At 36.3% G+C, this 27,928-nt stretch overlaps 1 protein-coding gene across 2 annotated transcripts in view; it reads right to left on the reverse strand.

The window, feature by feature from the left end:
* Positions 1–2,402: 2,402 nt before the first annotated feature.
* The window catches only part of nhlrc2 (NHL repeat containing 2), a 94,693-nt gene continuing 69,167 nt past the window's right edge, over positions 2,403–27,928 (reverse strand). For both annotated transcript variants that reach the window (XM_028791442.2, XM_051922151.1), the window contains 6 exons: positions 18,725–18,818; positions 14,233–14,464; positions 13,765–13,887; positions 10,645–10,854; positions 8,296–8,506; positions 2,403–3,005 (listed from right to left, as the gene is read on the reverse strand). In XM_028791442.2, coding sequence (XP_028647275.2) covers positions 2,752–3,005; positions 8,296–8,506; positions 10,645–10,854; positions 13,765–13,887; positions 14,233–14,464; positions 18,725–18,818 — 1,124 coding nt within the window. In that variant the 3' untranslated portion in view covers positions 2,403–2,751. The remainder of the gene's footprint in view (positions 3,006–8,295; positions 8,507–10,644; positions 10,855–13,764; positions 13,888–14,232; positions 14,465–18,724; positions 18,819–27,928) is intronic.

Genomic DNA, 27,928 nt, shown 5'->3' on the forward strand with positions numbered 1-27,928 from the left:
CTTTATCTAATTGCTAACAAGGTGCCATCAATAACAATAAGTAATTAAGGATGGGGAACCTTAACAAATGAGACCACTAAAATGAAGCATCAAGATGTCACTTGAGAAATAAGTGCTCCATCAGCAATAATTGACTTCTCGTTAAAAAACTTAGGGTTAGAACAAAAACCTGCAGCCACTGTGACACCTCCAGGGACGATGTTGCCTACCCCTGGTTTAAATGAATCACCTGCTTTACTGGGATTCTTATAAAAGTTAATCAAATCTAATATGAATCATGAATGTATTATTTTAATCAATGGAGCACAGCTACAAGGAATTAAGATTTTCTAAATGCACTGGGTGACTCCATGCAGCACAAAGAGAAAGGAAAAAATTGAGAAGAAAAAAAACCCAAACAGCCGCTATCCGTCTTATGAGTGTAAAGTATGGCAGTAAATGGTACAAAATGTTAAAGTAATTACTGTATCTTTGAATCTTCAACCAAATAACAAAGCATATGGAAAAGTAAATATTTTGAAAGGTCTTTTACTAGTCCTGTCACTGCCATTTTCAGGAATAAATTGATTGATATTGCTAGCTACAGATTAATATATACATCTATAAAGAAACAACTCAATATTTAGCATAATGCAATTGTAAGCACAAAAAAATATATTGGTAGATTAAAGGAGCGCATTCTCTTGGAAACTGCAACACATTAAAGATCTAGAGTAATTAACATTATACAAAAATTAATATCCTTCACAAAAAGCACCATTAAATGCCCCACCTTAAGGTAATCTTGTGTTTCTTGTGTTCTTCATGTTAATGCAAGATTTCCTCCATGGAGTCTGTGCTTACCGGAAGCAAATTCATACTAAAAGCTTCCACATCCACTGCCTCCAGAAGATCCTGGGAATCACTTAGGAGGACAGGATTCCATGTACCTTGGGTCTGCCTTTCCCAGACTGGCCTGCTCTCCCACCAGCGTACACATAGGAGGGGGAGTGACGGAGATGGACAAATGGATGGACAGCGTCATTGTCTGACCAACGGACAGCCATGATGAATGTAAGATTTTGAAATTCATTTTTGGACCAATCACTGTCCTACAAGGAAACTCATCGGACAATTATGCAAGAGATGATGTTCCCAAAATATTATTAGTATGTTTGGCAAAAAACATGCACCATGTATGCCTTACATACACAAAAGGAAACTTTTTTTTTTTTTTCAATTATACAGATGCCTCTTTAAAATACATATATATCTTGCCATAAAGTCAAATAATACAGAAACGGGCATCTAGTTAAAATAATAATGTGACTACCAGTTGCCACTATTGCAAAATATTTTACAGTGATTAATGATCTAGAAAATGGCTATGATAAAATATATAAATAGAAAAGTAACACTAAGAGATGACAGAAGTTAAGGTTTAACTTATCGATACAAGGGAGATTTTTTCACATTCTTTTAACACAAGCTGGTACATGCTGAATGTGATGCAGACATACAATTTATATCTATATTACATAGTATTTTAAAGTTTTACCTACTTGTATTATATATCGTTGCCTTGAATCATCCAATGGGTAATGTCATAAATAATAGACTGAACTTACCTGAAGAATGTGATTGTCGTGAAGATGTTCCATACCCATTTTTACCTTTAAAAGAAGAGCCACTTCTGGGATGATAGCAAGTCAAGTCAAGTTGGGGAGCATGCACTGGTACAGTGTGTTGCCGCACCCACTACATGACAAAACAACTCGGGATCCCGGTTGGCAATCCCCCAGACAGACACATGGTCCAGTCCGACACTCCGGAAATGACCCTCTATCTGCCACAGCCATGTGTTACGTGAGTGACACCTTGGCCTTGCCCAGCTGTTCGGGTCCTCAATAAATGAGGATCCTGTGAACCAGATCACCCTCTGGTAAAATGCGCCACATGGCCGTAGTGCCGTAACTGACGCTCCCTCACAATGCAGGTAATGTGCTTCATTTGGAACTCCATGAGCAACTGCTCATTCGACACAAAGTCAAACCAACGGTACCCAAGGATTTTCTGGAGAGACACAGTAACAGAGGAGTCCAGTCTTCGTCTCAGGTCACTGGATAACATCCATGACTCTCAACCAAACCATATAACAAGATAGGAAGCACCAGGACTCTAAAGACTTGGACCTTTGTGCTTTTGCATAGATATCGGGAACGCCACAGACCCCTTTCCAGAAACCTCATGACACTCTCCCAATCCGTCTACTGACTTCATAGGAAGAGTCACCAGACACATGAATTGTCACTGCCAAGGTAAGTAAACAAGGTCGATACTCTTTCCGCAGACAGTCACACTTAAGTAGCATTTAATTATATTGCCATTTTTAAAAAGGAAGTCGTTCACAAAAAACAAGTGGGTCAGAGAAATAAAATCTTTATTATTTACTTAGTTGTAAATATTTTAGAAAATAATATTTAAAAAAACTATGTTGTTTTAAGGCAGTTTTGTTAAATAAAATGCACAAGTATTTAGCTTGAAAAAGTTCAAGGCTAACTGAATATTTTTAGTAATCATCAGCAAACTGTACTCACTTCGTCCTTCTTTGTGTTAAATTTCACATTTTAAAGAGACAGAGGAAAATCTAATACCATATAGAAATAAAATAAATAGTTTAATTAATAAAAGTATTAAGAGCAGGAGTATAAAACCAAAAATATTCTCATCCACACAGTGTTTTCATAACCAGAATTATTTGGTATCTGTTTACTAGAAGCTATACTGTAACATGACTTTTGATGTGCTTGTTTGGTTTGAGCTACTTAGTTGAAGAGGCTGCCTGAATGTCACCCCCTTCATCATGCAGGCCCCATCCTTTTTACTGCAAAAGTACAGGAAGACATCTACAACAAGCACAAGGCCAGTGACAGGCTGACCTAAAGGTATGGTTACTGGGATCAGCTGTGGTATTGATAGGTCCTGTATTTGGCCCACCGTATTCTGCCCTTGAAGCCAATCATTGCCTGGGGAAAAAAAAAAAAGTAAAATTTAGCAACAAATGTTCATACACCAATTCTTAAAAAGAAAAATAAAATAGTGAAGACTCATACAACAGCACTGTAATATAAAGTACATATTTTAATGCTGGCAATTCTATCAATCAGTTCATTCTTTAACATCACGTATGCCCATTTACAGTTGTTAGATAACCTAGCACCAAGTAGCTGATACAAGAGAAAACCACAAGTCCCAAATGAAGTCCTCACATATACGGTATACAAGAGAACAGAAAAAATCTTCAGAGAGGCCATTTTATTTGTGAAATAAGCTAAGGTTAAATGATTGTGATGCTGCAACAGTATCTGTGGCACCACTACGTCACTCCAAAGCTTTACCTAAATACCCCGAGAGATTTTAGGTGTCTTGGCATCATTTTATATTATTAATAAAGTCTTTAATTATTATTCATTCCTCTTTTGCTCAACTGACTGCCATGGAGACCAGGCTTGAAACAGACAGCTGACTTCATACTATACATTGCCTCTTGTTTTGGTCACAGGTTTAGTAACAGTCTATCCTGCCTTAGGTTCAGAAAGAGCACACCATGACAACTCTTCATACACATTGCACAGCACCAAGATACATTTTTCTATCTTGCTCTGGTGCCAAAAACAAATCAAATTCTGCTCATATTGCCCCTTAGTAAAAGAAATTTACCATGCACATAAAAAAGAAGAATTAACTATTTTTCAGTGGTTCCACTTTACTTATTAAAGAAAATGAAGAATAATAAAGGTTAGATTATTTATATAAGGCAAAAAAAAAGAACTTGAATTAAATGACCTGTTTTGTAATTTGATTCTATCATTTAGGAGTGAAAGTGTGAATATTACGTATTTTTCATATGGCTAAGGTATCCAATGAGACATCTCATGAAGCACTTCAGTACTGATAGTTTATATGCAGGGAACTTGGAAGATTAAATGAGAAATGTTGCCAACTTGTATCGGTTTAAAAGCTGCTACCTTTTTCATATGATGCTTCATTTTAGTGTACGTTATGTGAGATTTCACACAATAAAATGGGAATTCTGCACTGTGGTCATATCGTGACTCTCCACCAGAAGATGTGTTCCTGGCGGAGTGCAAACAGTTAAAATTTGCAAACTTTTTTAATAATGAGGCCACATGGAAAGGCTGTATATAAGGTAAATAATTTCCATATTTTAAAATACATAACAGTATACAACATACTTTTTGAACCATGCCCCAAAATCAGCAGAAATATAACTGCTTATAATTAAGATTTAGTAATTTAATTCTTTGTCCTTACATGTTGTATTTTGCAGTTCAAAGGTAGGCCCCAAATTATTAAGAACAAAACTCAAATCCTTCCCAAAAAATTACAAGAAAAAAACTAATGTAAAACAAATAAAATTAATATTTCAACAAAAATTTCTGCAGTGCTTTCATTATGGTTCCATTATCAAGTTTAAACATGATGCCAGAAAAAAATTCAGTTTTAATTCACTTCACTGTTAAGCCATTGTTATAGAATTAACACTTAATAAAGAATTTCTCACTTGCCCAGAATTGGGATAGGCATGGCAAGCAAGCTGACTAAATGACCCACGCAGTCTGGTAGAATGCAGCTCAAAGCAGAATTGTGGGGTCATCATGTGTGCACACCAACTGCAAGTCTAATGTTGGCATTTGGTGTCACCCCAGAAGGATGACAGGTGGGTGTAAGACAGATCTAGCCAAAGACTGAAGGAAAATGATTTAATAGATGCTAATTATTATAATTATTATTTAAGTATAAAAATGAATCATTTATTAGTACTTATATTTTCAATTGTGTCTAACTTTTGGATGTTCAATGACAGAAGTTCAGTTATATTTTATCTTTTGTATATACAAAATATTGGGATGCCTGACCATTACAGCAACAGGGACTTTAATGACATTGCATTCAAATACATAAACTTTAATATGGAGTCGGTCCCCCCCAATTTGCAGTTATAACAGTTTCCACTCTTCTTGGAAGGCATTCCACAAGATTGTGGAGTTTTTCTTTGGGAATTTGTGCCCATTCACTCTGTAGAGCATTTATGAGGTCACACACTGATGTTGGATGAGAAGGTCTGGCTCACATATTTCCATTCCAGTTCATTCCAAAGGTGTTCAATGGAGTGGAGGTCTGGATTCTGGGCAAGGCAGCCAAGTTCTTCCACACCAAAATCATCCAATCATGTCTTTATGGACCTTGCTTTGTGCACTGGGTCAGTCACGCTGGAATAGAAAAAGGCTATCCCTAAACTATTTCCACAAAGCTGAAAGCATAGCGTTGTGCAAAATGTCTTATTATGCTGAAGCATTAAGTTTGCCCTTAACTGGAATTAAGGGGGGGGGGGCTGGGGGGGGGGGGGGTTGGTCTTAACGGTGGCGCAGTAAGGAGACCTGGGTTTGCTTCCCGGGTCCTCCCTGCGTGGAGTTTGCATGTTCTCCTGGTGCTCCGGTTTCCTCCCACAGTCCAAAGACATGCAGGTAAGGTGCATTGGCGATCCTAAATTGTCCCTAGTGTGTGCTTGGTGTGTGTGTGCCCTGCCGTGGGTTTGTTTCCTGCCTTGCACCCTGTGTTGGCTGGGATTGCGTCCAGCAGGCCCCATGGCCCTGTAGTTAGGATATAGAGGGTTGGATAATGGATGGATGGAATTAAGGGGGCTAGCCCAAACCCTGAAAAACAGCCCCAAACAATTACTCGTCCTCTACGAATACTTCAGAGTTGGCACAATACAGTCAAGGCAGGCAGCGTTCTCCTGGCATCCACTAAAACCAGGCTTGCCCATCTGACTGCCAAACAGATGCGTGATTTGTCACTCCAGAGAATTTCCCCTTGGGATTAATAAAGTATCTATCTATCTATCTGCTCCACAGTCCAGTGGCAGTGTGCTTTACATCACTCCATCTGCCACTTGACTTTGGACTTGGTGATGTGAGGCTTGCATGCAGCTGCTCGGCTACTGAAATTCATTCCATGAACCTCCCACTGCACACAGCTTTGCGTGCTTACATTAATGTCAGTGGAAGTTTGGAACTCTTCAGCTACGGAATCAGCAGAGCGCTGGCGACTTTTATCCACCATAGACCTTAGCAGTCGTGAACCCCGCTCTGTGGCTTTACATGGTCTTACGCTGCGTGGCTGGGTTGCTGTTGTTACTAAACACTTCTACCTTCCAATAATACCACTTACAGTTGACCATGGAATATCCAGCATGAATGAAATTTCATAAACTGTCTTATTGCAAAGGTGGCATCCTCTCACAGTACCATGCTTGAAGTCACTGAGCTCTTCAGAATGACCCATTTTGTTTCACAAATATTTGCACATGGAGACTGCATGGCTAGGTGCTTGATTTTATATACCCGTGGCAATGGATCTGATTGAAACAACTGTATTCAATAATTAAGAGGTGTGTCTCAATACTTTTGTCCATATAGTGTATTTTTTTATATTTTATACCGGAGTATAATTATATATTAGATGTGCATCCCACTTGCTGCATTACCATTTACTATTCACCATAGTTAGATGTCATGATTTACATATAAATACTCATAAGATTACCTATACATCAAATAGCAATAGTAATATTTTTAATAAACATTTAAAGACTCTGCACCAAGAATTAATTTTAAGGAAAATTCATCCATCCATTTTTAATAGCTACTACTCTTGGTCAAGATGAAGAAATAGAGTGTATTTTCAAAACAAAAAGGTACAGGTTTAGGATAACAAGCAACTCTAAACTGTTATGCTGTGAGTGAGCATGGCTGGATCCATGAGAGTATTCTGTGAAGGTTTAAAGCCTCATTTAGAATTAACTTCTGTATTGGACTCCACATGACGCTGTACATGAAAATGAATTGATAGATAGATTTTGATCCTGAAGTTTTCCAGGCATTCACTGGCTTACAATCCATGGTCAGGCCATAAGTTCAAAGTGGCAATGGGAAAACAAACATTGTGCAACTCAGTTGACAGTGGGAAAGTTTCAGAATTTCGCCAACAGTTATAAGATGCTCAGGTCATCAACAAAGCAAACTTATTTCAACAACTTAAGGATGGAGCTTCTGTAGTGATACTCTTAATTTAAGTAAACATAAATTTATAAATAAGAGCAGGATAAACAGACACCAACCCACTGTTTTAATAATAGAGCCAATAGCTTATGTTTTAATGAAAAATTAAGACAAACATATTTTGGTTTATTGGTGACAGAATATATTAGTGAGACTCAACAAATGCATCTTGCGTTTATATTGCACCTTTTACTGATTAAGGAAGAATAACTGAAGTAGCAGGGTGCACCACAGAAGGCTAAGTGCTTGTCTCAGACTACATAAGATAAAAAGTTCAAAGGTAAAATTCTACCATTTGTTTACTCAAGATTGTGCTAGCTGAATACTCTAGTTTTTTAAAAAAAAAAGAAACAACATAATAATAACATCAAATCAACTAAACCAAAAGTGAATCAAAATGCTTTGAAGGACAAGGCACATCTCCTTTTTAATAGAACGTGTACTGTGTTAACAGAGATGTGTAATCGCCAAAACATGCAGTTAATAGGAGAAGCAAAACAGCATATTTCATTGCCAAATATGAATCTGCAAACACTGAACTTGTCACTCATTTGGGTTTTGTAAGCAAACTACTGTTCATTAGTGTAACCCGTAAGTGAAAGTGCATGTCATATATATGAATGGTACACTGAAAAATATGATGCTGTCTCACATTTATAAATTTATTGAGTACAAGTAACAACAACCCAAGTGGTTTGGTAACAGTACCAGTGTCCTCTTAGAGAATCACTGATAACGTCAAGGCGGAGTAATGTTGCTATTGCTTAAACAACCCGCGGCAACCCGTCGCGAGACCCTTCACAAACTATATGAGACCCACTGGCATTAAATACAACGTTGAGTTGCAACCATATGTGACCAAACAGCGGCAACCAGGGGACCCATTTTGTGATTTAACCCATAATTTAAGAAACTGATTTAAATGATAGTTGGCTAACTACTGTATGCTGTATTACAGAAAAAAGCACAATATTGTTCACTTCAATAAATAGAGGTTCTTCAAAAAAAGCCACTGAATGGGATTTCTGTTTTTGCCATGGAGTACTAGTAAATTTCAGTGGCATCGAATACAAAAATTCTGGTATCGTGGCATCCCTAATTGAATTATAGAAGATTAGCATAGATACAGTATATGAATAGAAGCAATGTATGTTGCCAAAATAACATGTACCTTCTGAAGATAATGCCCAAAGACTTGGAGCTTCCTCTGTCAGTTTTGTATCTGCTGGGAGTGATAGTGCAAGCTCACACTGAAGACTTTGCCCCACAGACACAGTTACAGATGACATTTCAATCCTTGGGGAGGATCTGGACTGCTTGGGCGGTCTTACTGGACTACGTAAACTATCGACTGTATCGGCTAGCTGCAGAGTGATAGGTAACTGAAATAAACAAAAAGCAAGAATAACACTTTTTACATCACCATTATCATATGTGTGATCCATATAAAGTATGTACTGAATTTTTAGTGTTTCTTTAACTAATTGATTCACACCACGTAAAATAAGGAATACAGAGATAAAATAGATACTGTACACTGATTGGATATAAGAAGACATATAGTTTTAATTTATTTGTAATTTTTATTTTATTAATGAACAGCAGGACTTTAACACAACATACTACTTATCCAACATACATACTTACTTATGCTTATCACATAACTCATGAAATTACAGCTATATTCACTTTACTCTCATCTTATCAGCTATTGAAATGTACACTCGTCCATTTTAATATTAAGATTAGTACATGAAGTGAAGACTGAGTAATCTAGGAATACTATACTCATACATCTTGTTGTTTATCAGGTTTTATTTTGATGATTGTGTATATGACGTTCAGGGTTGCCCCTGGCTTGTGCCCATTGCTGTCAGGGGCTTTAGAATACCAGGAAATATGATGCACTAATTTAAACAGTTCGAATATACTGCTCATCCCTCACTACAAGAATGTTCATGGTACACACACCGCGGCTATGTGCTATACAAGGGATGTGAAAAACAGATTTTTTAACAGAAAAGTAAAAATATCATAAAGATATATACCTGAACTTTGCATAACTCAGAAGTACATTGTAACAGTCAACCAACTGACCTTTGGTAACATTTTAATTTTGTTATGTTTGCTGGCTTTGGATAAACACAAATTTGCATTAAGCTCATGTCACATTACATGACTTCTAGGGATTTCCAGTTGTAGACTTAATTTATGTAATGTTACCGAGTCAGTGGTGTGCCCCTGTTATTTCCATTTGTGCAGTGTGATATACCCAGCAACTCAGCAAAACCAGTCTGTGACTCACCCTGACAAAATCAAACAGGTTCGATTTTCTCAGAAGTCATAGGGGTGGGCTCTTTGTAAGCATTTGTTGAAAACCAATGAAGACTAGACTGGAAGTACAATGAATATAATGCAACAACCAGGAATAAGAAATATGGGTGTTTTGGAGTTTTTCTGTCTTTCTGTCTTCTGTCGGTTAAATATCCTCAGTTCGCATGCCCACTGGTTCTATCAGAGAGCATGTTATTAGCTATGAGAAAAAGGGGACAAGGCACGATATTTTGGAAATATAAAAATACCCAGAGATTTCTAGCATGTAAACTGACATGCTTAGGTGTTCAGGTGCAGCCATCAATTTGACATCCCCTAGAAGTTGTGGAACATGACATAAAATCTGCTTTACAGTACTCTCATTTTTAAAATGACTTAAAAACTTAAAAAATCTTTAGTAATTTTGTGCAAGTAAGGATAAAGGCATTCTGATACCAGGATAGGCTTGGGCCACACCACATGCCTGAACTGAAATAAGCTGATCCAAAAGATTGATGTTTAGCAGCTTCTGACTTAACATTGATCCATATATTTTTTTAAATACTGTACACATCTGATTTTTTCAGTCTCTTGGTAAATATCTTGTTCAGTGTCATCCAGAAGTCACATTTCTAACATTAAAGTATTTTCAGTAATTGGAGTACAGGCAAAAGCGCATTTGCCAAAGTAAGTTATCCATAAAATGTCACCCGGATGCAGTACATATCTAGGCAGCAAGAGATGGAAGGCCAAAACTTAACTTGAAGCTCATGCAAGTCTATTTTAGGTCACAACAATCCTTTAAAGACCTGCCAGTGCAAAATTCAGATGTCAACCAAAGGGACAGATTATCTTTGGACAGCATTACATGAAGATCATTGAATGAACATTTATTTAATGAATGAACATTCATTTAATGTAAAATCTAAGCTTCAGCATATATAGTGTAAAACTGTATTTCAGAAATGTTGTTCAGCTATAACTGATACATTTCTAATAGGATTGCTACAACACATCTGCTTCTAAAACTAAAGCAAAACCAATGGGTGCAGCCAAGCTAGAAGAAAAAGAACCATCATTCTTGGGCAATTGCATTTTCAGGCAAATGTCAATCATGAAATAAAATATTATGTGTTTAATTTCTGTCCATTAAGGGACTAACAATAAGAATATTTTTTTTTAAATAATGTTAGCATTTGCCTCTTACCAGTGACACATGTTGTGCTTCCAAATCAAGTATTTTAATCTGGTGGTTATTTGTATCTGCTATATATAATAATGTTCCATTTTCATTGACAGCCAGTCCACCGGGCTCATTAAAAGCACAATCAGTAAGGTTTTGGGCAAAGGAGCTGCCAGCTTCACCAGTACCTGCCAATGTTGTGCACTCCTTTGTTGTGGGGTCAACAACTTTAATCTGTTTTTAGGAAGCAAAAACAAACAAACAAATAAATAAGCACAACTCCACAAACATTAAAATGTAATTTCCTGACATTGCTGAATCACACACATGGCCAAATATTTTATCTGATTTGTTGTGAGCAAATACTTTTAAGGTCTGAGTTTACGAGAATGCTATTACTATTAACACAAATGTTTGGTCCTATGTTGTATAACAAAAAACTCTCTAAATCTAGAGATTCATTTTCTTTAGGACATGTAAAGTACTCTGATATGTAATTTAATGATGAATATTTTTAAAATATTCTTCAAAACATTAAATTACAATGTGTGTGGCAACAGTATAACTCAATGTTTTAGAATAACACATACTTTCTAAACCAAGAAAAAAGTGTAGAAATTTGTATTTAATCTTTAGGTTGCAAAGACAGAAAGTAAGATTCTTCTTTATTGTAACTTATGGACCTTAGTATTACTTACTATCAGATGATTAAATAAAATGCAAACTCAAAAATCAAATAAAAAAAATAAAAAAATGAGAAACCACAAAATCAAATAGAGAAAAACAAATACAAAATAGCTCTTTTTAGTTTCTAGAAAACTTTAAGCAAATTCTGTTTCAAGATGCAGTACTTTAACTTCCCCTCCTCCCAAATGGCCACCAATATATGATATGTGGATTATGAGCACACCAATTGTGACACAGTAAAATGAGGTTAAAACAGCTTACTACTTAAATGTGACAATCTGAGATTTATTTAAACTGACTAGTTGTAATGTTCAAACTGAAAATGCACTAATCATATGACTACTGTATTTAAATTTATAATTGTTGTTGGCTAGAAAAGTCTGCACAAATGTAAGTTTTCATTAGTATTAAAATATTTTAAAATGAAGCATTATTAACAGTCACTACATTAAACAAGATATGACAGATTATGTTTGGTAGTTTGCTAAAAATCTACTGTAATTCTACAGTTCTCCAGATGCTGTTAATTAAAAGTCTTTTTGACTACTTGACCTCTACAAAATAAGCAAAAGACTGTTGATAGGGTGAATGAATACCATGACCATTTATGAGAATAGGAAAACAAAACATACTTTTATAATATTCCTATGTCTATAACATTCCAAGTTCCTGACTAGGGGACATGCAGCTTTGAGAAAACATAAATATAGGATTAATATTACAGTATACTGTTATTTACAAGAGTATATGAAGCAAAAGACAAAAATAAAAAAATCTGGTATTACCAGCACAACTTTCTCTGTATTTACAATAAAAGTGTAGTAGACTCTGAATTTACCAAAATATATGAAAGATACAATACCACTATAGGTTAATTTTCACATTTCTTTTTGCATTAAAAGCAAATCCAAAAAGCCAACTTCTTGCAGTAGAACATTTTTATTAAAAACTCTGCCCCCCTGCTCAGTTCGCTTGCCAACCTCTGGGGTGGGAGCTGAGCCGCTTGAAGGACGTCAGGGTGCTCCTCTGTTAAGGAAAGCAATTGTCTTTAAAGAGATGGTATATAGAAGAGTATGTAGGGCATGGGAGGAAAACAGTTTGGTGTTTAGTTATTATAGACAGAAAATCAGTTACTGGAGTATTTAACTACAACTGTCTATTTTAAATACCAGTGAATAATAAAATGTAGTAAAAAGTAAAAGCAGAAGTAAAACATAATAAAATGTAATAAAAAGTAAATAAAAAAATTAAATTACAATAACGCCTTGTCAAAAACAATATTATGAATTAATTTATTCTCTAACTTACATTCTATAATCGTTGCTTTTTTGTATTTCTGTTCGCATATTGTTCGGGATATTTTTCTCTTTTTCATTTATTGGATGATTTTCTTTGTTCTTGATTTTTATTATATACAGCTCTTTTTTGTTCATTTTCTTTTTTTGACGTTCTTTATCCGCTCTTGACACTCTTTTTCTATTGTGATCTAAAATTCGAAGTTCTTGAATAGATAATTTGCTTTTCTGCCTTGCCATCATAACCAACTGCTTTGAAAGGCAAGTTAGCACAGATAGTCACGGGATGGTATGGAGAGAGTACATGCGCAGTAGAAGTAATGTCGTGGATACGACAGAAAACTTTTTTTAATATAATAGAGAGAAACATACCTGCCACACACAGACACCCTGACAATTACAAAAAAAAAATAAAATAAAATGTAAACACTATTTTGTTTTTTTAATTAGAGAGTTTAGATATTATTTCTTCTGTGTTAAAAAAAACAAAAACCTTTAAAGATAAGAACACCACATTTAGACTGAACTGAAAAATTCACCAGTCTTTCTTGCAAGTCCTAAATGTGTATTACAAATTTTGCGAGCTTCTGACAGTTGGTTAGGTTGAAGCTGAATATCTGGAATTCCAATAATACAAAATAGTGTAACAATTGGTCAATTCATTCTTCAGTTACAGTGTACACAGAATATTTTTAGCACACAAACATTGGAACACAAACGTAATATGTTCTAGTGGAAAGAAAAAATATAAATGCTCTGCTAGAGAGAATTTTTCCATATTATTCAAAGTGCATTTGCAAAGTTTCCATTAGTACATTTGCACTGCTACTTTGTCATTTTTTTGCTAAATTGTGTTCTAAACCTCTGGACTGTTTCTTTACATACTTAAATCCAAAAAACATGACAGAATATTGTGGCATCTGCCTGTTTTGTTCCTAACAGTAGGTGTGACCATTTTTACAGTCACAGAAAAGACTAAATGTTCAGATATCATTGATTAATACTGATCAGCTATAATGTATGGAGTGACTAACATCTTATAAACCAAACAATAAACAGAGAAATTAAATAATGTTTATGCTGTCTAACATGCAGAAACAGAAAACATGAAGGCTGCTTTAATTTTATTTTAATACGTGCAAGAAGTATTTTCCAGCTTTACCTTGTGGTTATATGAGTCAGCAACATAAAGTAAACCTTTCTGTTTATTCCAAGCAACTCCAAGTGGATGCTGAAGCTTTGCATTAAATCCTACTCCATCAATGTCTCCAAAGGCAAATAAATTCTAGGAGAAAGAGGTAGAAGACAATATATTCATTATTACACTTCCATCCTAGAATACTTCTATACCTGCAACTGCTCATTATCTTCAATATAACAATCTATACTCAATACATAATACATTATACTCAGTACATTAAACTATGAAAAAATTATGATGCACTTCAATATGTAGGTCAATTGTTTCTACTTTTAGAAATATACTTTTAGGTACGTTTTCACAAATGCAGCAACACAAAAACTTTCAATCACTGATTTATCTAACAGCAACATAGAATATGAAATAAGACATATCCACTCTTGATTCCTCCATATTTCACTACAGCTTGATCAGTCACCAGGCACTTACCACTGGATCTCTTTCTCCTCCTACAAGATGTTTCACTGCACCATCCTTTAGGGACACCATGCGGATGGTGCTGCTTTCACTGTCTGCAATAAAGATACAATTCCAAGGCTCTTCCAATGCAAGAGATAAACCTGATGGTTGAGCAAACCCAGCTTTATGAGGATAGGCATTATTCCGGTTTTCCTCATTTCCACTGCCAGCAAATCGAACACATGTTCCCTTTTTTATTTCACTATAAATTAAAACAATGTGTTAATGTTGAGAAATGCACCATATACACTGCACTCCAGAAGAATATGTCAGTGAAGTTAAAATTGTAATATGTGTTGCTATACATGTAATATATTTAATTATTTTAACAATATAAATTCTCATTTCTAACATAGACAAAAAATGACAATTCTATCCAATAAAATGAATATTATTTCTTGAAAAACAGTTGTATCGTGAACTATCATAACATTTCAGGCTCATATTAATAACATTATTGCAGTGCATCTGGAAAGTATTCACAGCACATCACTTTTTCCACATTTTGTTATGTTACAGCCTTATTCCAAAATGGATTAAATTCATTTTTTTCCTCAGAATTCTATACACAACACCCCATAATGACAACGTGAAAAAAGTTTGAGGTTTTTTCAAATTTATTAAAAATAAAAAAACTGAGAAATCACATGTACATAAGTATTCACAGCCTTTGCTCAATACTTTGTCGATGCACCTTTGGCAGCAATTATAGCCTCAAGTCTTTTTGAATATGATGCCACAAGCTTGGCACACCTATCCTTGGCCAGTTTCGCCCATTCCTCTTTGCAGCACCTCTCAAGCTCCATCAGGTTGGATGGGAAGCGTCGGTGCACAGCCATTTTAAGATCTCTCCAGAGATGTTCAATTGGATTCAAGTCTGGGCTCTGGCTGGGCCACTCAAGGACATTCACAGAGTTGTCCTGAAGCCACTCCTTTGATATCTTGGCTGTGTGCTTAGGGTTGTTGTCCTGCTGAAAGATGAACCGTCGCCCCAGGTCTGAGATCAAGAGCGCACTGGAGCAGGTTTTCATCCAGGATGTCTCTGTACATTGCTGCAGTCATCTTTCCCTTTATCCTGACTAGTCTCCCAGTCCCTGTCGCTGAAAAACACCCCCACAACAGGATGCTGCCACCTCCATGCTTTACTGAAGGCATGGTATTGGTCTGGTGATGAGTGGTGCCTGGTTTCCTCCAAACGTGACACCTGGCATTCACATCAAAGAGTTCAATCTTTGTCTCATCAGACCAGAGAATTTTCTTTCTCATGGTCTGAGAGTCCTTCAGGTGCATTTTGGCAAACTCCAGGCGGGCTGCCATGTGCCTTTTACTAAGGAGTGGCTTCCGTCTGGCCACTCTACCATACAGGCCTGATTGGTGGATTGCTGCAGAGATGGTTGTCCTTCTGGAAGGTTCTCCTCTCTCCACAGAGGACCACTGGAGCTCTGACAGAGTGACCATCGGGTTCTTGATCACCTCCCTAACTAAGGCCCTTCTCCCCTGATCGCTCAGTTTAGATGGCCTGCCAGCTCTAGGAAGAGTCCTGGTGGTTTCGAACTTCTTCCACTTACAGATGATGGAGGCCACTGTGCTCATTGGGACCTTCAAAGCAGCAGAAATTTTTCTGTAACCTTCCCCAGATTTGTGCCAAGAGACAATCCTGTCTCGGAGGTCTACAGACAATTCCTTTGACTTCATGCTTGGTTTGTGGTCTGACATAAACTGTCAACTGTGGGACCTTATATAGACAGGTGTGTGCCTTTCCAAATCATGTCCAATCAACTGAATTTACCACAGGTGGACTCCAATTAAGCTGCAGAAACATCTCAAGGATGATCAGGGGAAACAGGATGCACCTGAGCTCAATTTTGAGCTTCATGGCAAAGGCTGTGAATACTTATGTACATGTGCTTTCTCAATTTTTTTATTTTTAATAAATTTGCAAAAATCTCAAGTAAACTTTTTTCACGTTGTCATTATGGGGTGTTGTGTGTAGAATTCTGAGGAAAAAAATTAATTTAATCCATTTTGGAATAAGGCTGTAACATAACAAAATGTGGAAAAAGTGATGTGCTGTGAATACTTTCCAGATGCACTATACAGTATGTTAGATTGCATCCTTTCCATCTCTCTTGTATGCAAAGAAACTGATTCACTTACCAATTATAACTAGCAGAGTACTATAATGCTTTAATTTGTGGTTTCACTTCTCATACTATGAGAAAGATTTGTAAAATTCAAAAATACTACAATATGGGCCTGGGCATTTCTAAGCAATTGAGAACTGCATACTTTCCTCATTAAGTACCCCACTCATTTCATTTGCATTAACATAAATTGCCTGCTCAAACAAACCTATGAATGAAATATACATGGGATATTGAAGTGGATGGCTTACGGCAACAGAGGACCATGCAGAGTTCCATTGCTATCAGCTAAGAACAGGAAGATGATGTTATTGTAGGCATATTTCCACGAAAACTGGTGCTACTGAAGATTGTAAAGTGATTGGGTCTGACAATTCTCACTTTTGGTTCTCACTTATAGATGGCCTGCCTGAATGTGGTATACACAGTATGAGTCACAGAAAGAACAATCTGCTAATGGTAAGAGTGTATGAATATTTTCTTCTCATACATTAAGCCTCTTAATATCAAATATGTGACATCTGCATGCAATGGCATGTCTAAGGAATACTGGTGACCATGTGCATCTCTTTATGGCTACAGTCTACCCTGTTCAAATGGATACTGCCAGCAGAATAATGAGCCATGTCACAAAGCACACATCTCCTGGAGATCCTTCCACAAACATGATAGTTACTTCAGTTTACTCCATTGACCTGTACAGTCCCCAGTTAGAAAAGCATAGACTAAATCTCTAAGGCCGTGGGGTCAAACCCAGATCCTGGAGTGATGCACTGGCTGTTAGGTTTTGTTCTAGCCATTTTCTTAACTAGAAACCAGTTATTACCATTAATGGAACATAAAACTTTTGTCTTGCTTCTTTTTTCTTTACCTTTGTTTCTTTATTCTTTTAACTATCAGCCTTACAATAACATACAAATTAAACCAATAAATAACAAACCAACTCAGGGGTCTCAAAATTGGTTATCGGAAGGCCACCATTTTTTCAACAAAGAATTTCTTAGGGCCTGACTCTTGCCGTTAATGAAACATTAAAATGAAGGCAAATCAAGTATATATGGTTAGTAGCAGTAACTGCTTACTAATTGAAATAGAACAAAATCCCACTGCCACTGCAGGCCTAAGCTAGATACCTCTGCTCTAAGGAATGCTTCAAGAACTTTGTTGAATTGATCCCTCCAAAAATTCATTCTGGAGGAAACATACCTAATAAAGTGTCTACATAATATGTTCATACACTATGCTGTACAGTAATCCCTCCTCCATTGCGGGGGTTGCGTTCCAGAGCCACCCGCGAAATAAGAAAATCCGCGAAGTAGAAACCATATGTTTATATGGTTATTTTTATATTGTCATGCTTGGGTCACAGATTTGCGCAGAAACACAGGATGTTGTAGAGAGACAGGAACATTATTCAAACACTGCAAACAAACATTTGTCTCTTTTTCAAAAGTTTAAACTGTGCTCCATGACAAGACAGAGATGACAGTTCTGTCTCACAATTAAAAGAATGCAAACATATCTTCCTCTTCAAAGGAGTGCGTGTCAGGAGCACAGAATGTCACATAGATAGAGAAAACAATCTCTAGCAAACAAATCAATAGGGCTGTTTGGCTTAAGTATTCGAAGCACCGCGGCACAAAGCTGTTGAAGGCGGCAGCTCACACCCCCTCCGTCAGGAGCAGGGGAGAGAGAGAGAGAGAGAGAGAGATAGAGAGAGACAGAGTTTGTTTTTCAGTCAAAAATCAATACGTGCCCTTCGAGCTTTTGTGCAGCATGTCGTTTCAGGAAGCAGCTGCACAAAAGATAGCAATGTGAAGATAATCTTTCAGCATTTTTAGATGAGCGTCCGTATCGTCTAGGTGTGCGAACAGCCCCCCTGCTCAATCCCCATACGTCAGGATCAGAGAAAGTCAGTGCAAGAGAAAGAGAAAAGTAAGCAATCTAGCTTCTCAGCCATCTGCCAATAGCGTCCCTTGTATGAAATCAATTGGGCAAACCAACTGAGGAAGCATGTACCAGAAATTAAAAGACCCATTGTCCGCAGAAATCCGCGAACCAGCAAAAAATCCGCTATATATATTTAAATATGCTTACATATAAAATCCGCGATGGAGTGAAGCCGCGAAAGGCGAAGCGCGATATAGCGAGGGATCACTGTATATGTTTTTTTCTCAATATAGTATTTTAAGGAACAGGAATATTCCAAGATTGAAATCAGTAAACCATGCATGTAAATATAATAAGTTATAAGGCTAAAGAAGTATTTATTCTATTATTAGTTTATTCTGTTACACTTCGATTATTTTTCTACTTACCTTCCTTTTGGAAGTTTTCCATCATCAAGGAACAAAGCCCAGATCTGATGAGTCCCAGCCATTGCAATCCATAAAACATTATACTCATTGCTACCTGTACAAGAAGGAACACATTTTTATCTAAATTAAAATTACTCTGAATTATACACTACGTAATGTCATAAGAAATGTAAAGTAATGTAGATTGTAGCTCAGATTTGAACTGTGAAACATTAAATTATGTTAATAATACCCAAGAGGAACTTTATGTCCCCACACCACTTCCCTCCTATTTATAATCAACTCATAATATGCTCCATAGGAGTGCAGGCTAGAACCATCAGGAAAAGAAATGAAGCCTTAGTCAGCATGAAACCTTGTTTTCTAATACATTCATAAATATAAGCAGGCAAAGGCAACATACAGTAAGTAAATTCAATGAGTTACTTGATAGGTGGATCCATTTTTGTGAAGCTGTAAAACAGCAAGTGTGCTTTTATGCAGTACTATATATTATTCTACTTGTAATAGTCCAAATATGTTAAGTTATTACAAAAGTTTGTTATTGTTTTGTAGTATAATAGGGTTACAAATCTACACACTTATTAGTTAACAAAGTTCAGTTTAAGATATTGTCATTTTCAAATGAAAAAAGATGAAGACAGCCAGCTTAAAACACACTAATGTACAGTATAGGTTTATTTTTTAATATCTTACAACAGTTCAGTTTTGCTTTATCTGTTTATGTAAGAAGTGTTTCTGAAGGCATAACAGACTGCTTTTTCTATTGTCAAAAAGTATTCCACCCACTTAGGACCTATTTTGTTAATTTTATTTCAATAAAGAAAGCACCTCAACTGCAAATTGTGCTGATTATAGATCATTAAATAGATATACTGCTTTACAAATAGAGAAAACAATTCTATTAAGAGGCAGAATTAAGACTTCTACATTGGAACACAAATTATTTTTATACCCTTGTTAATTGAAACATATGAATCACAGCATTAATTTTAAACAAACCATAAATCAAAACGTGTCGTTTTTCATTTATGAAGAAACCGTCCTGAATTTCCATTTAAAAAAAAAAAAAAACCCTTTTCAGTAGCTTTTACATTCCTTTAGTAGAAAACAGCTTGAATGTTCCACAATGCAATAAAACACATTAAAAACAGATTGCTTTCTAAATGTTGAGCATTACAAAATTGTTTCCTAATGATATTTTTCAATTCTGAAGTCGCAACAACAAATATCTGAATGCTAATGACTGCTGCTGTCAATTCATCACCGTTAATATACATAGTTGATACGAAATATTTCAGGTTCATTTTTTAAAGAACGTTAACTTTAATTGAATATATGCATACACTTCCATCATTTCACTTGACACAGCTATGGAAAAATACACAGAAATCCAACAACAATACATCAAAACAGGGTTTCATAACCTTTTTCACCCCTTTTATCCTGTGGTAACTTTTTGAAAGTAAATTTCCTGTTTCGATCAGTAATTTGAGTTTATACTTCTGCCATAAAAAAGCAAACAACAAAGAGGAAATTTTATGATACTCTTTTTAACATATTTATTTTGAGTTAAATTAACAATAACAATGGTAGAATAGAAAATAATAATGATATTTCACTTATTTAAAATCAATTAATGACGAGCAGATACCGGCATAATAGGACGGAACACTGAACAGATGAGAACACATAAATCAGTGAAACATTTGTTCTTGATTTTGGATATTTGTGGGGCAGTTGCTGAAAGAGAAAATCTCATGTCATCTTTGGGAACTAACCAAGATCTTTGCAACTTCAGCTTTTCTAAGCAAATGTACCCCCAGTTGGGAGCCCCTGCATTAAAACAACATGAGCAAAGTGATAAAAGAGGAGTAAAATATTTATTGTTCATAACTGGGCATAAAGAAATATTCAATAACGCTACTAGTTCAGGTGAAAAATGCAGCTTTGCACAGAATATTTGCTTGCAAATATTAAATAGATGTTCAATGAGTAGACCTGTAGCCAATATTTCTCCTTAAAAATATTTAAATGAGAAATTTCCATATTTTTCTTTTTTTATTTAGCTTCATAATATATGCAAATTAAAGTGATATAGCCCAGCAATTAGACACAAAATGCTATGAGAATTACATGACAATATATAAAATACAATAAAAAAAATCAATGAAACATTTCAAAGATAAGAGTTAAAATATATTTAAACATAATCAAAAACCTTTGAAGAGCAATTTACAAAAAAAAAAAAAAAAAAGCCATCATTAAAAAATCTTGACACTTTTTGATAATATAAACATGTAAACCAACCCGGACACAAATAGGCAGACACCGAGAGTTCCAAAAATACACACGTTTAATAAATAAATTGTCCCGCACAGCACACAGTGTCCTCGCACCAAACACCCTTCTCAAGTCCGGGCCCTGCAATGGTCCTTCCCTTCATTCACTGCTTCTGTTCCTCTTTCCCAAGCTTTGTCCTCTTCCTCCTGACTCCTGCTAACGACTGGAGGAAGGCGGCCTCTTTTATATCCACGCGGATGTGCTCCAGGTACCCTCTGACGAACTTCCTGTGGCACCTCCGGGTGTGGTGGAAGTGCTGACGTCCAGGGCTCTATGATCCTCCGGGTGCCCCCTGGTGGTGACCATGGGCCCCAATTGGGTTGAGCTTCCATGCTCAGTTCCCGTGGTCCCCATACCGACCAGGGCGGCTGCCCTCTTGTGGCCAGGGGGAGGCATAGTCCCTCTCTTGGTCCTTCCAGGTGTCCTGGCAGGGCAGCCCCCAGCTGATTGCCACAATGTTGATTTTCCACTGATTTAAGAAGGGTGCATTGACATTTTTCCAATTAAAAAGTTGACACACTAAAATGTGATGTATACAATCACTGTGAGATAATCACTACATAATATAATGCTATCAGATATCACTCTGAACAATGCTATTGAAGGATTAGTAATAACTGCAAGTCCACCACTAAATGGTCTTACATTAAGACAGTCAAAAAATACATAAACTAGTGAGCCCAGTTCTAGATGTGTACAATGCACAATTTTGTTTGCAACAATGTTTTGCATGGAATGAATTTGTATTAAAAATTACTGAGTTCTATTCCTTTCCTAAGATATTAATTGAGGGGGTCACTTTCCCAGTGTCATCTAAGGTCATCTAGAGGTGCACAGTGTGGCTTTAATTGATATATTCTAGGAATACCACCAACAATTCTACTCATTACTTGCTAAACGTATTCAGGAATGGATACTGATGCAACATTAGAGACGTTAGATGTTCCTTTTAACAAAGTTATAGGTTTGTTGAATTCTTCCACATTTAAGACACATATTGATAATGTGTTTGCATCGTTTGATCGACTAAGTATCTGTAAAGGTCCACAAACCAAATAACTTACATGTATTAAATACTGTATACATTAAGGAGGGCTAAAATATTAAATTATCTTGTTATGGAACCAAAGAGAATAACATCTTTGCATTTTCTACATTGGACTCATATTTGAGCAAGTGGTGGAAAATCCAATTGCAAGTAAACTGATGATAATTACAATAGATTGAAGCATAAAACAAGGCAAGGGGAATTTGAACAAGATTTCTTTCCATGTTTAACCAACCTGGTGTATTCACATGACCTTATACTTCTTTCCACTGTCAAAGTAAAAATATTCATAATAAAGTAGAAAAGTTGGAAGTCAGTTAATTCTATGCCACCATGTACTTTCAATCATTGCAGTGTCATACTCTACAAAACTTTAGATTGTAGTCAAGCAGACACTCATGTCAATGACTTCCTCAGAAAATTAGGAATGTTGCAGATCAATACACGGTTTATAAAAGTTGATGAAATTCAAGATGTTTTAAATTTTCTATGAAGTTGGAAAGCCACAGGTCTATCCAGCTGAATTTTATAAAAAGCTGTCAGTTAAATTAATCCTGTTATTGGCTGTTATGTTTGAGGAAGCTAGACAACATAATATTCTACCCAATACACTACACCAGACATTGATTACTGTCATCCACTAAGAAGAATAAAACACCTTTACAAGGCAAATTTTTACCTAAATAATGATGTTAGAAAACAAAATAGAGAAGGTACATTTTCAGTAATGTCAGAGGATCAATGCAGATTTGATGACAGCAATTGTGGACCATCAGTCAGTAAATGAAGAAGAGGAGTGCTGTGTAAAAAAGTGAGTAAAAATAGGCATTATAGTCAGAACATGCTAGTAGAATTTAAATTTTCAATTGCTCTAAGAGCTTGCTTCAGAGAAAATTAGTCCAAGGCTAAAATTGCTGAACAAATTTATTTGTTGGTCATAAAAAATGTTTTTTGGGCCACCTGTACAACTATTTGATGGTTAGCATAGGCAAGAGTAAAACAGGGCAAGCATTTTGAAATTGTTGGAAATGCAATTATCAGGTGGTTAAGGCAAATTGGAACAATAAATTAAGTGTTTTTTAATTCTACCTAAACACACCAAGCTTAATTTTACCTTTCTCACATTTACAAAGTTAATAAGTCAATTATTTTTTGGTTAGGCAGTGTTTTAAAGTGGTTAGATCCAGAACTCAGGATTTAAATCCTGTACCAATCACTGTACATGTTTGAGTGTGTGGAGTCTGCAACCTCTCCTACTGTCTTCTTGAAATCTGATTTTCCTATTACAATTCAAAAATCTGCAGGTTTGGTAAACTAGCAACTCTAAACTCTAATATCAAGGCTAACTTTAATTCTGTTAGCAACATATCATTTAATTTCTTTTACCATATTAACACTTAGGTAAAAGAAACAATTTACAGGTAAGTAGACCATGAAGCCACGTTTCACAGAACCTTTAACTTAAAACAAGCTCAGCAACATGATAATTTATCTCTTAGGAATAGTATAATTTAAACCTGCTCTGACCTTTACATATATTACAAAAGGTAAGACAAAGTCAAGGTTATAGGAATAAATATTTTAATACAAAGAAAAGAAAGCTACAAGATACTAGTTCACCCTGTGAGAGAGTAGAATACATTTTAAAAGAGCCTAAAACAAAACTTGCTATAATCTTTCTTTTGTTATATGCTCACATATAACAATATTGCAACAGATGTAACCTTCAGTTTTGGACTGTTGGATCAAATGTCACAGTTCAAATTTAATTTGATTGTATTAAAAAAAAACTTGGAAGACAAAGTGGCATTCAATAGCATCATGTTACTCAAGACATTTTTTTCACATCATTTCCTGTATCAGCCTATTTCTGTTTTTGCATTGCTTAGCCTGCATCACTATTGGTAAAACAGACTTCTTCTTAAAAACATCCCTTTACAATGCATTTTATTAGAAGTCAAGCAAAATGACACCTTTGATTAGCTAACAAAAAAGATTACAATATGCAAGCTTTCAAGACAGTTCAGGCCCCTTCTTCATGCAAGATGTAATCAGATGTAATCTGAGGCTAGAGATCTGTGCCAGCAATCGTAAGGTTGCTGGTTCGAATCCTGTTGGGCCTTAACCTACAATTGCTCTGCCCTGGGTATGACGTTAACCTTCATCTAGTCCTGCAAGTAGGTCATCCAACTTGCAGGGAGAACTTGGGGGCTTGGTGGCAGGATTGGCGCTCCAGCCAGTGTAAAAAAACCTCACCACTCCATTGGAACTAATGTGGTGCTGAGGTGTTACCTGTTGCACAGCTGTGTTTGGTTCCTAATTTGGGATCCTGAGGTGGTTCGTTGTGTGGTAGGTAAGGCAATGCACTGTATCAGTGCATGCTCCCAACCACTTCTCTGTTCCTAGATCTACAGCTATATTAAGAACAAATACTTCTCTGGCATCCTAACACTATTATTCTGATTCTGATTTGAACCAATAATCCCTGTCCTACTAATTTAATGATACAACTGTTAAGAATCCATCACATCATTCAAAAGTTGATTTCCTTTCTCATTAAGGGATAATGAAAAAAAAAACTATAAATTTCTGGTTAACCTTTTTATTTTAATGGGTTAAAATCACCATTTTAAAGTGCTTTTTCAGTGTTAGCTACCTCAGATAACAAGCAGTTTCACATAGTCTGTGTAATAGCTGGCTCTTGACTTGACTTTACACACACTGCCTAAAACAACAAAGCATTATGTAAAAAATGATTCAGGTCTGAAAGAGCTTTGTTTTCCTCGTATGTGTGCGAGTTTCCTCTCAGTCCAAAGTCCAAAGATAGGCAAGTTAGGTAGATTGGTGACACTAAATTGTTCCTGGTGTGCATATGTGTGTTCACCATCAATGAATCAGTGCCCTGTCCAGAAGATTGTTCGTGCCTTGCACCCTCTTGCTTGCAGAGATAGGCTCAAACCCTAGCAACCCTGCTCAGGATTCAGAAAGCTTAGTAAATGGTATAATATTGGGTTATTCATTGCCAGCCTACTCCTTGCTGTAGCACTGAATTAGAATCCTGCACCACAGAGCATCAACTTGGGTCCCACTTTTTTGCAAGTTTTCATCTAGTCAATTAAAATAACTGTAGCTTATGGTTCCTGTGCTTTACTTTAAATTTTTGTTTAGTGTAGTTCAGTCTGTTTCTGACCAATTTTACAGATTTTTTGGTATATTGCTTTTAATAATGGTGTCTGCTGACTAATTAATTATAATGGGGAAGAGATACTTAAAGTTTATTGCAGTGCTGCATTTGGTACATTTAGTTGTTTCATTTGTAAAATTTGTAAAAAGTAGCACTACCTTTTAAATATGAGTGTTGGTAGGGCCACTAAGCCTTCTAGACTCTATTGTAGAAAAAGAAAGGAAAAAAGATTAATTGCTGATTTTAAAGTATTTGAACAATCAGAAGTGATTTTTGTCCAGGGCTTAATGTACATCACAGTTAGAAGAGGGAGTGTAAAGTGTGCCCTATTCCTCTTTCTTTGCGCATACACAGAATTCCATTTTTTGTGAAAGGCTGTGTTTTCAAGTGTTAAAAGCTTCAGATAGCATCTGAAACCTTCTGTTGTCAACTGTGTTTATTAGGCTTCAGTTCACAAGTCATAAGTACTTCATGTTTGTAGACGTCCCCTAAGCAAAAAAGTAAAAATATAAAATAAAAATAAAAAATAAAAAATAATAAAAAGTTAGCACATATGGTACAAATATACATAAAGTACTCTGAATTCTTAAACTATGTTTGAATATATATATATATACAGTGAGTATAGAAAAGAATCACCCCCCTTGAAATATTCCCATTTTTGTTTGCTTTACAGCCTTAAATGAAAACACACACAAAAAATATTTCTTCCCAGCTTTACTTACTCAATGCAACCTATAACATCCAATGAAATATATCACAGCTACAGTTCAGAAAAATTATAAAAAAATCAAAAACAAAACATAATGAGATTAATAAAGGATCAACCCCAAATGTCAATATTTTGTTGAACCACCTTTTGCTTTAATGACAGCCTTGAGTCTGTTGGGATACTACTCTATCAGCTTTGCACATCTAGATTGAGCAATATTTGCCTACTCTTCTTTACAGAACTGAACAAGTTCGGTCAAATTGGATGGTGAGTTTGGTGGACTTCTATCTTCAAATCTTTCCACAGATTTTCAAAGGGGTTTAGGTCTGGACTCTGACTGGGCCAAATGAGGACATTCACTTTGTTCTCCTTCAGCCACTGTGTGGTCAATTTTGCTGTGTGCTTCGGGTTGTTGTCGTGTTGAAAGGTAAACATTCTGCCCATCTTCAACCTTCTGGCAGAGGGTAGCAGGTTTTCCTCAAGAATTTGCTGGTATTTTGCCCCATCCATTATTCATTCTACCATAACGAGAGCCCTAGCCTTGCGGCAGAGAAACACCCCCACAACAGGATGCTGCCACCTCCATGCTTTACTGAAGGCATGGTATTGGTCTGGTGATGAGTGGTGCCTGGTTTCCTCCAAACGTGACGCCTGGCATTCACATCAAAGAGTTCAATCTTTGTCTCATCAGACCAGAGAATTTTCTTTCTCATGGTCTGAGAGTCCTTCAGGTGCCTTTTGGCAAACTCCAGGCAGGCTGCCATGTGCCTTTTACTAAGGAGTGGCTTCCGTCTGGCCACTCCACCATACAGGCCTGATTGGTGGATTGCTGCAGAGATTGTTGTCCTTCTGGAAGGTTCTCCTCTCTCCACAGAGGACCACTGGAGCTCTGACAGAGTGACCATCAGGTTCTTGGTCACCTCCCTGACTAAGGCCCTTCTCCCCCGATCGCTCAGTTTAGATGGCCTGCCAGCTCTAGGAAGAGTCCTGGTGGTTTCGAACTTCTTCCACTTACGGATGATGGAGGCCACTGTGCTCATTGGGACCTTCAAAGCAGCAGAAATTTTTCTGTAACCTTCCCCAGATTTGTGCCTCAAGACAATCCTGTCTCGGAGGGCTACAGACAATTCCTTTGACTTCATACTTGGTTTGTGCTCTGACAAGAACTGTCAACTGTGGGACCTTATATAGACAGGTGTGTGCCTTTCCAAATCATGTCCAATCAACAGAATTTACCACAGGTGGACTCAAATTAAGCTGCAGAAACATCTCAAGGATGATCAGGGGAAACAGGATGCACCTGAGCTCAATTTTGAGCTTCATGGCAAAGGCTGTGAATACTTATGTACATGTGCGTTCTCAATTTTTTTATTTTTAATAAATTTGCAAAAATCTCAAACTTTTTTCACGTTGTCATTATGGGGTGTTGTGTGTAGAATTCTGAGGAAAGAAATAAATTTAATCCATTTTGAAATAAGGCTGTAACATAACAAAATGTGGAAAAAGTGATGCGCTGTGAATACTTTCCAGATGCACTGTATCTATCTATCTATCTTTTTTTTTACATATCTAGATGTAAATACCAGGGAATAAAAGCTGAAACTGTGATCTGTCTTCTCATATTCATCTTTTTGATCTCAGTTCACATATCCTCAGTGCACAGCAGAAACAAATTAATTGGCCTTGCTGTTCCAATACATTTGGAGGGGACTGTATGTCTACAGATGAAAAGAGACGAAAAAATTAGGAGTAATCTATCCCAGCACATTATTAGGCACCCACTACTTTATTAATTAAAAAACAGTTATGTTTTCAGAAAAATAAAGTTTATATCAAAAACAGTGACCCTTTAGACTTGACAAAGGCTTTATCCAGTTCACATTTCACTGTGTAAGCAACCTATAATACCAATCTTTT

Source organism: Erpetoichthys calabaricus, chromosome 2, assembly GCF_900747795.2.
Source record: "Erpetoichthys calabaricus chromosome 2, fErpCal1.3, whole genome shotgun sequence".
Taxonomy (NCBI): Eukaryota; Metazoa; Chordata; class Cladistia; order Polypteriformes; family Polypteridae; genus Erpetoichthys; species Erpetoichthys calabaricus.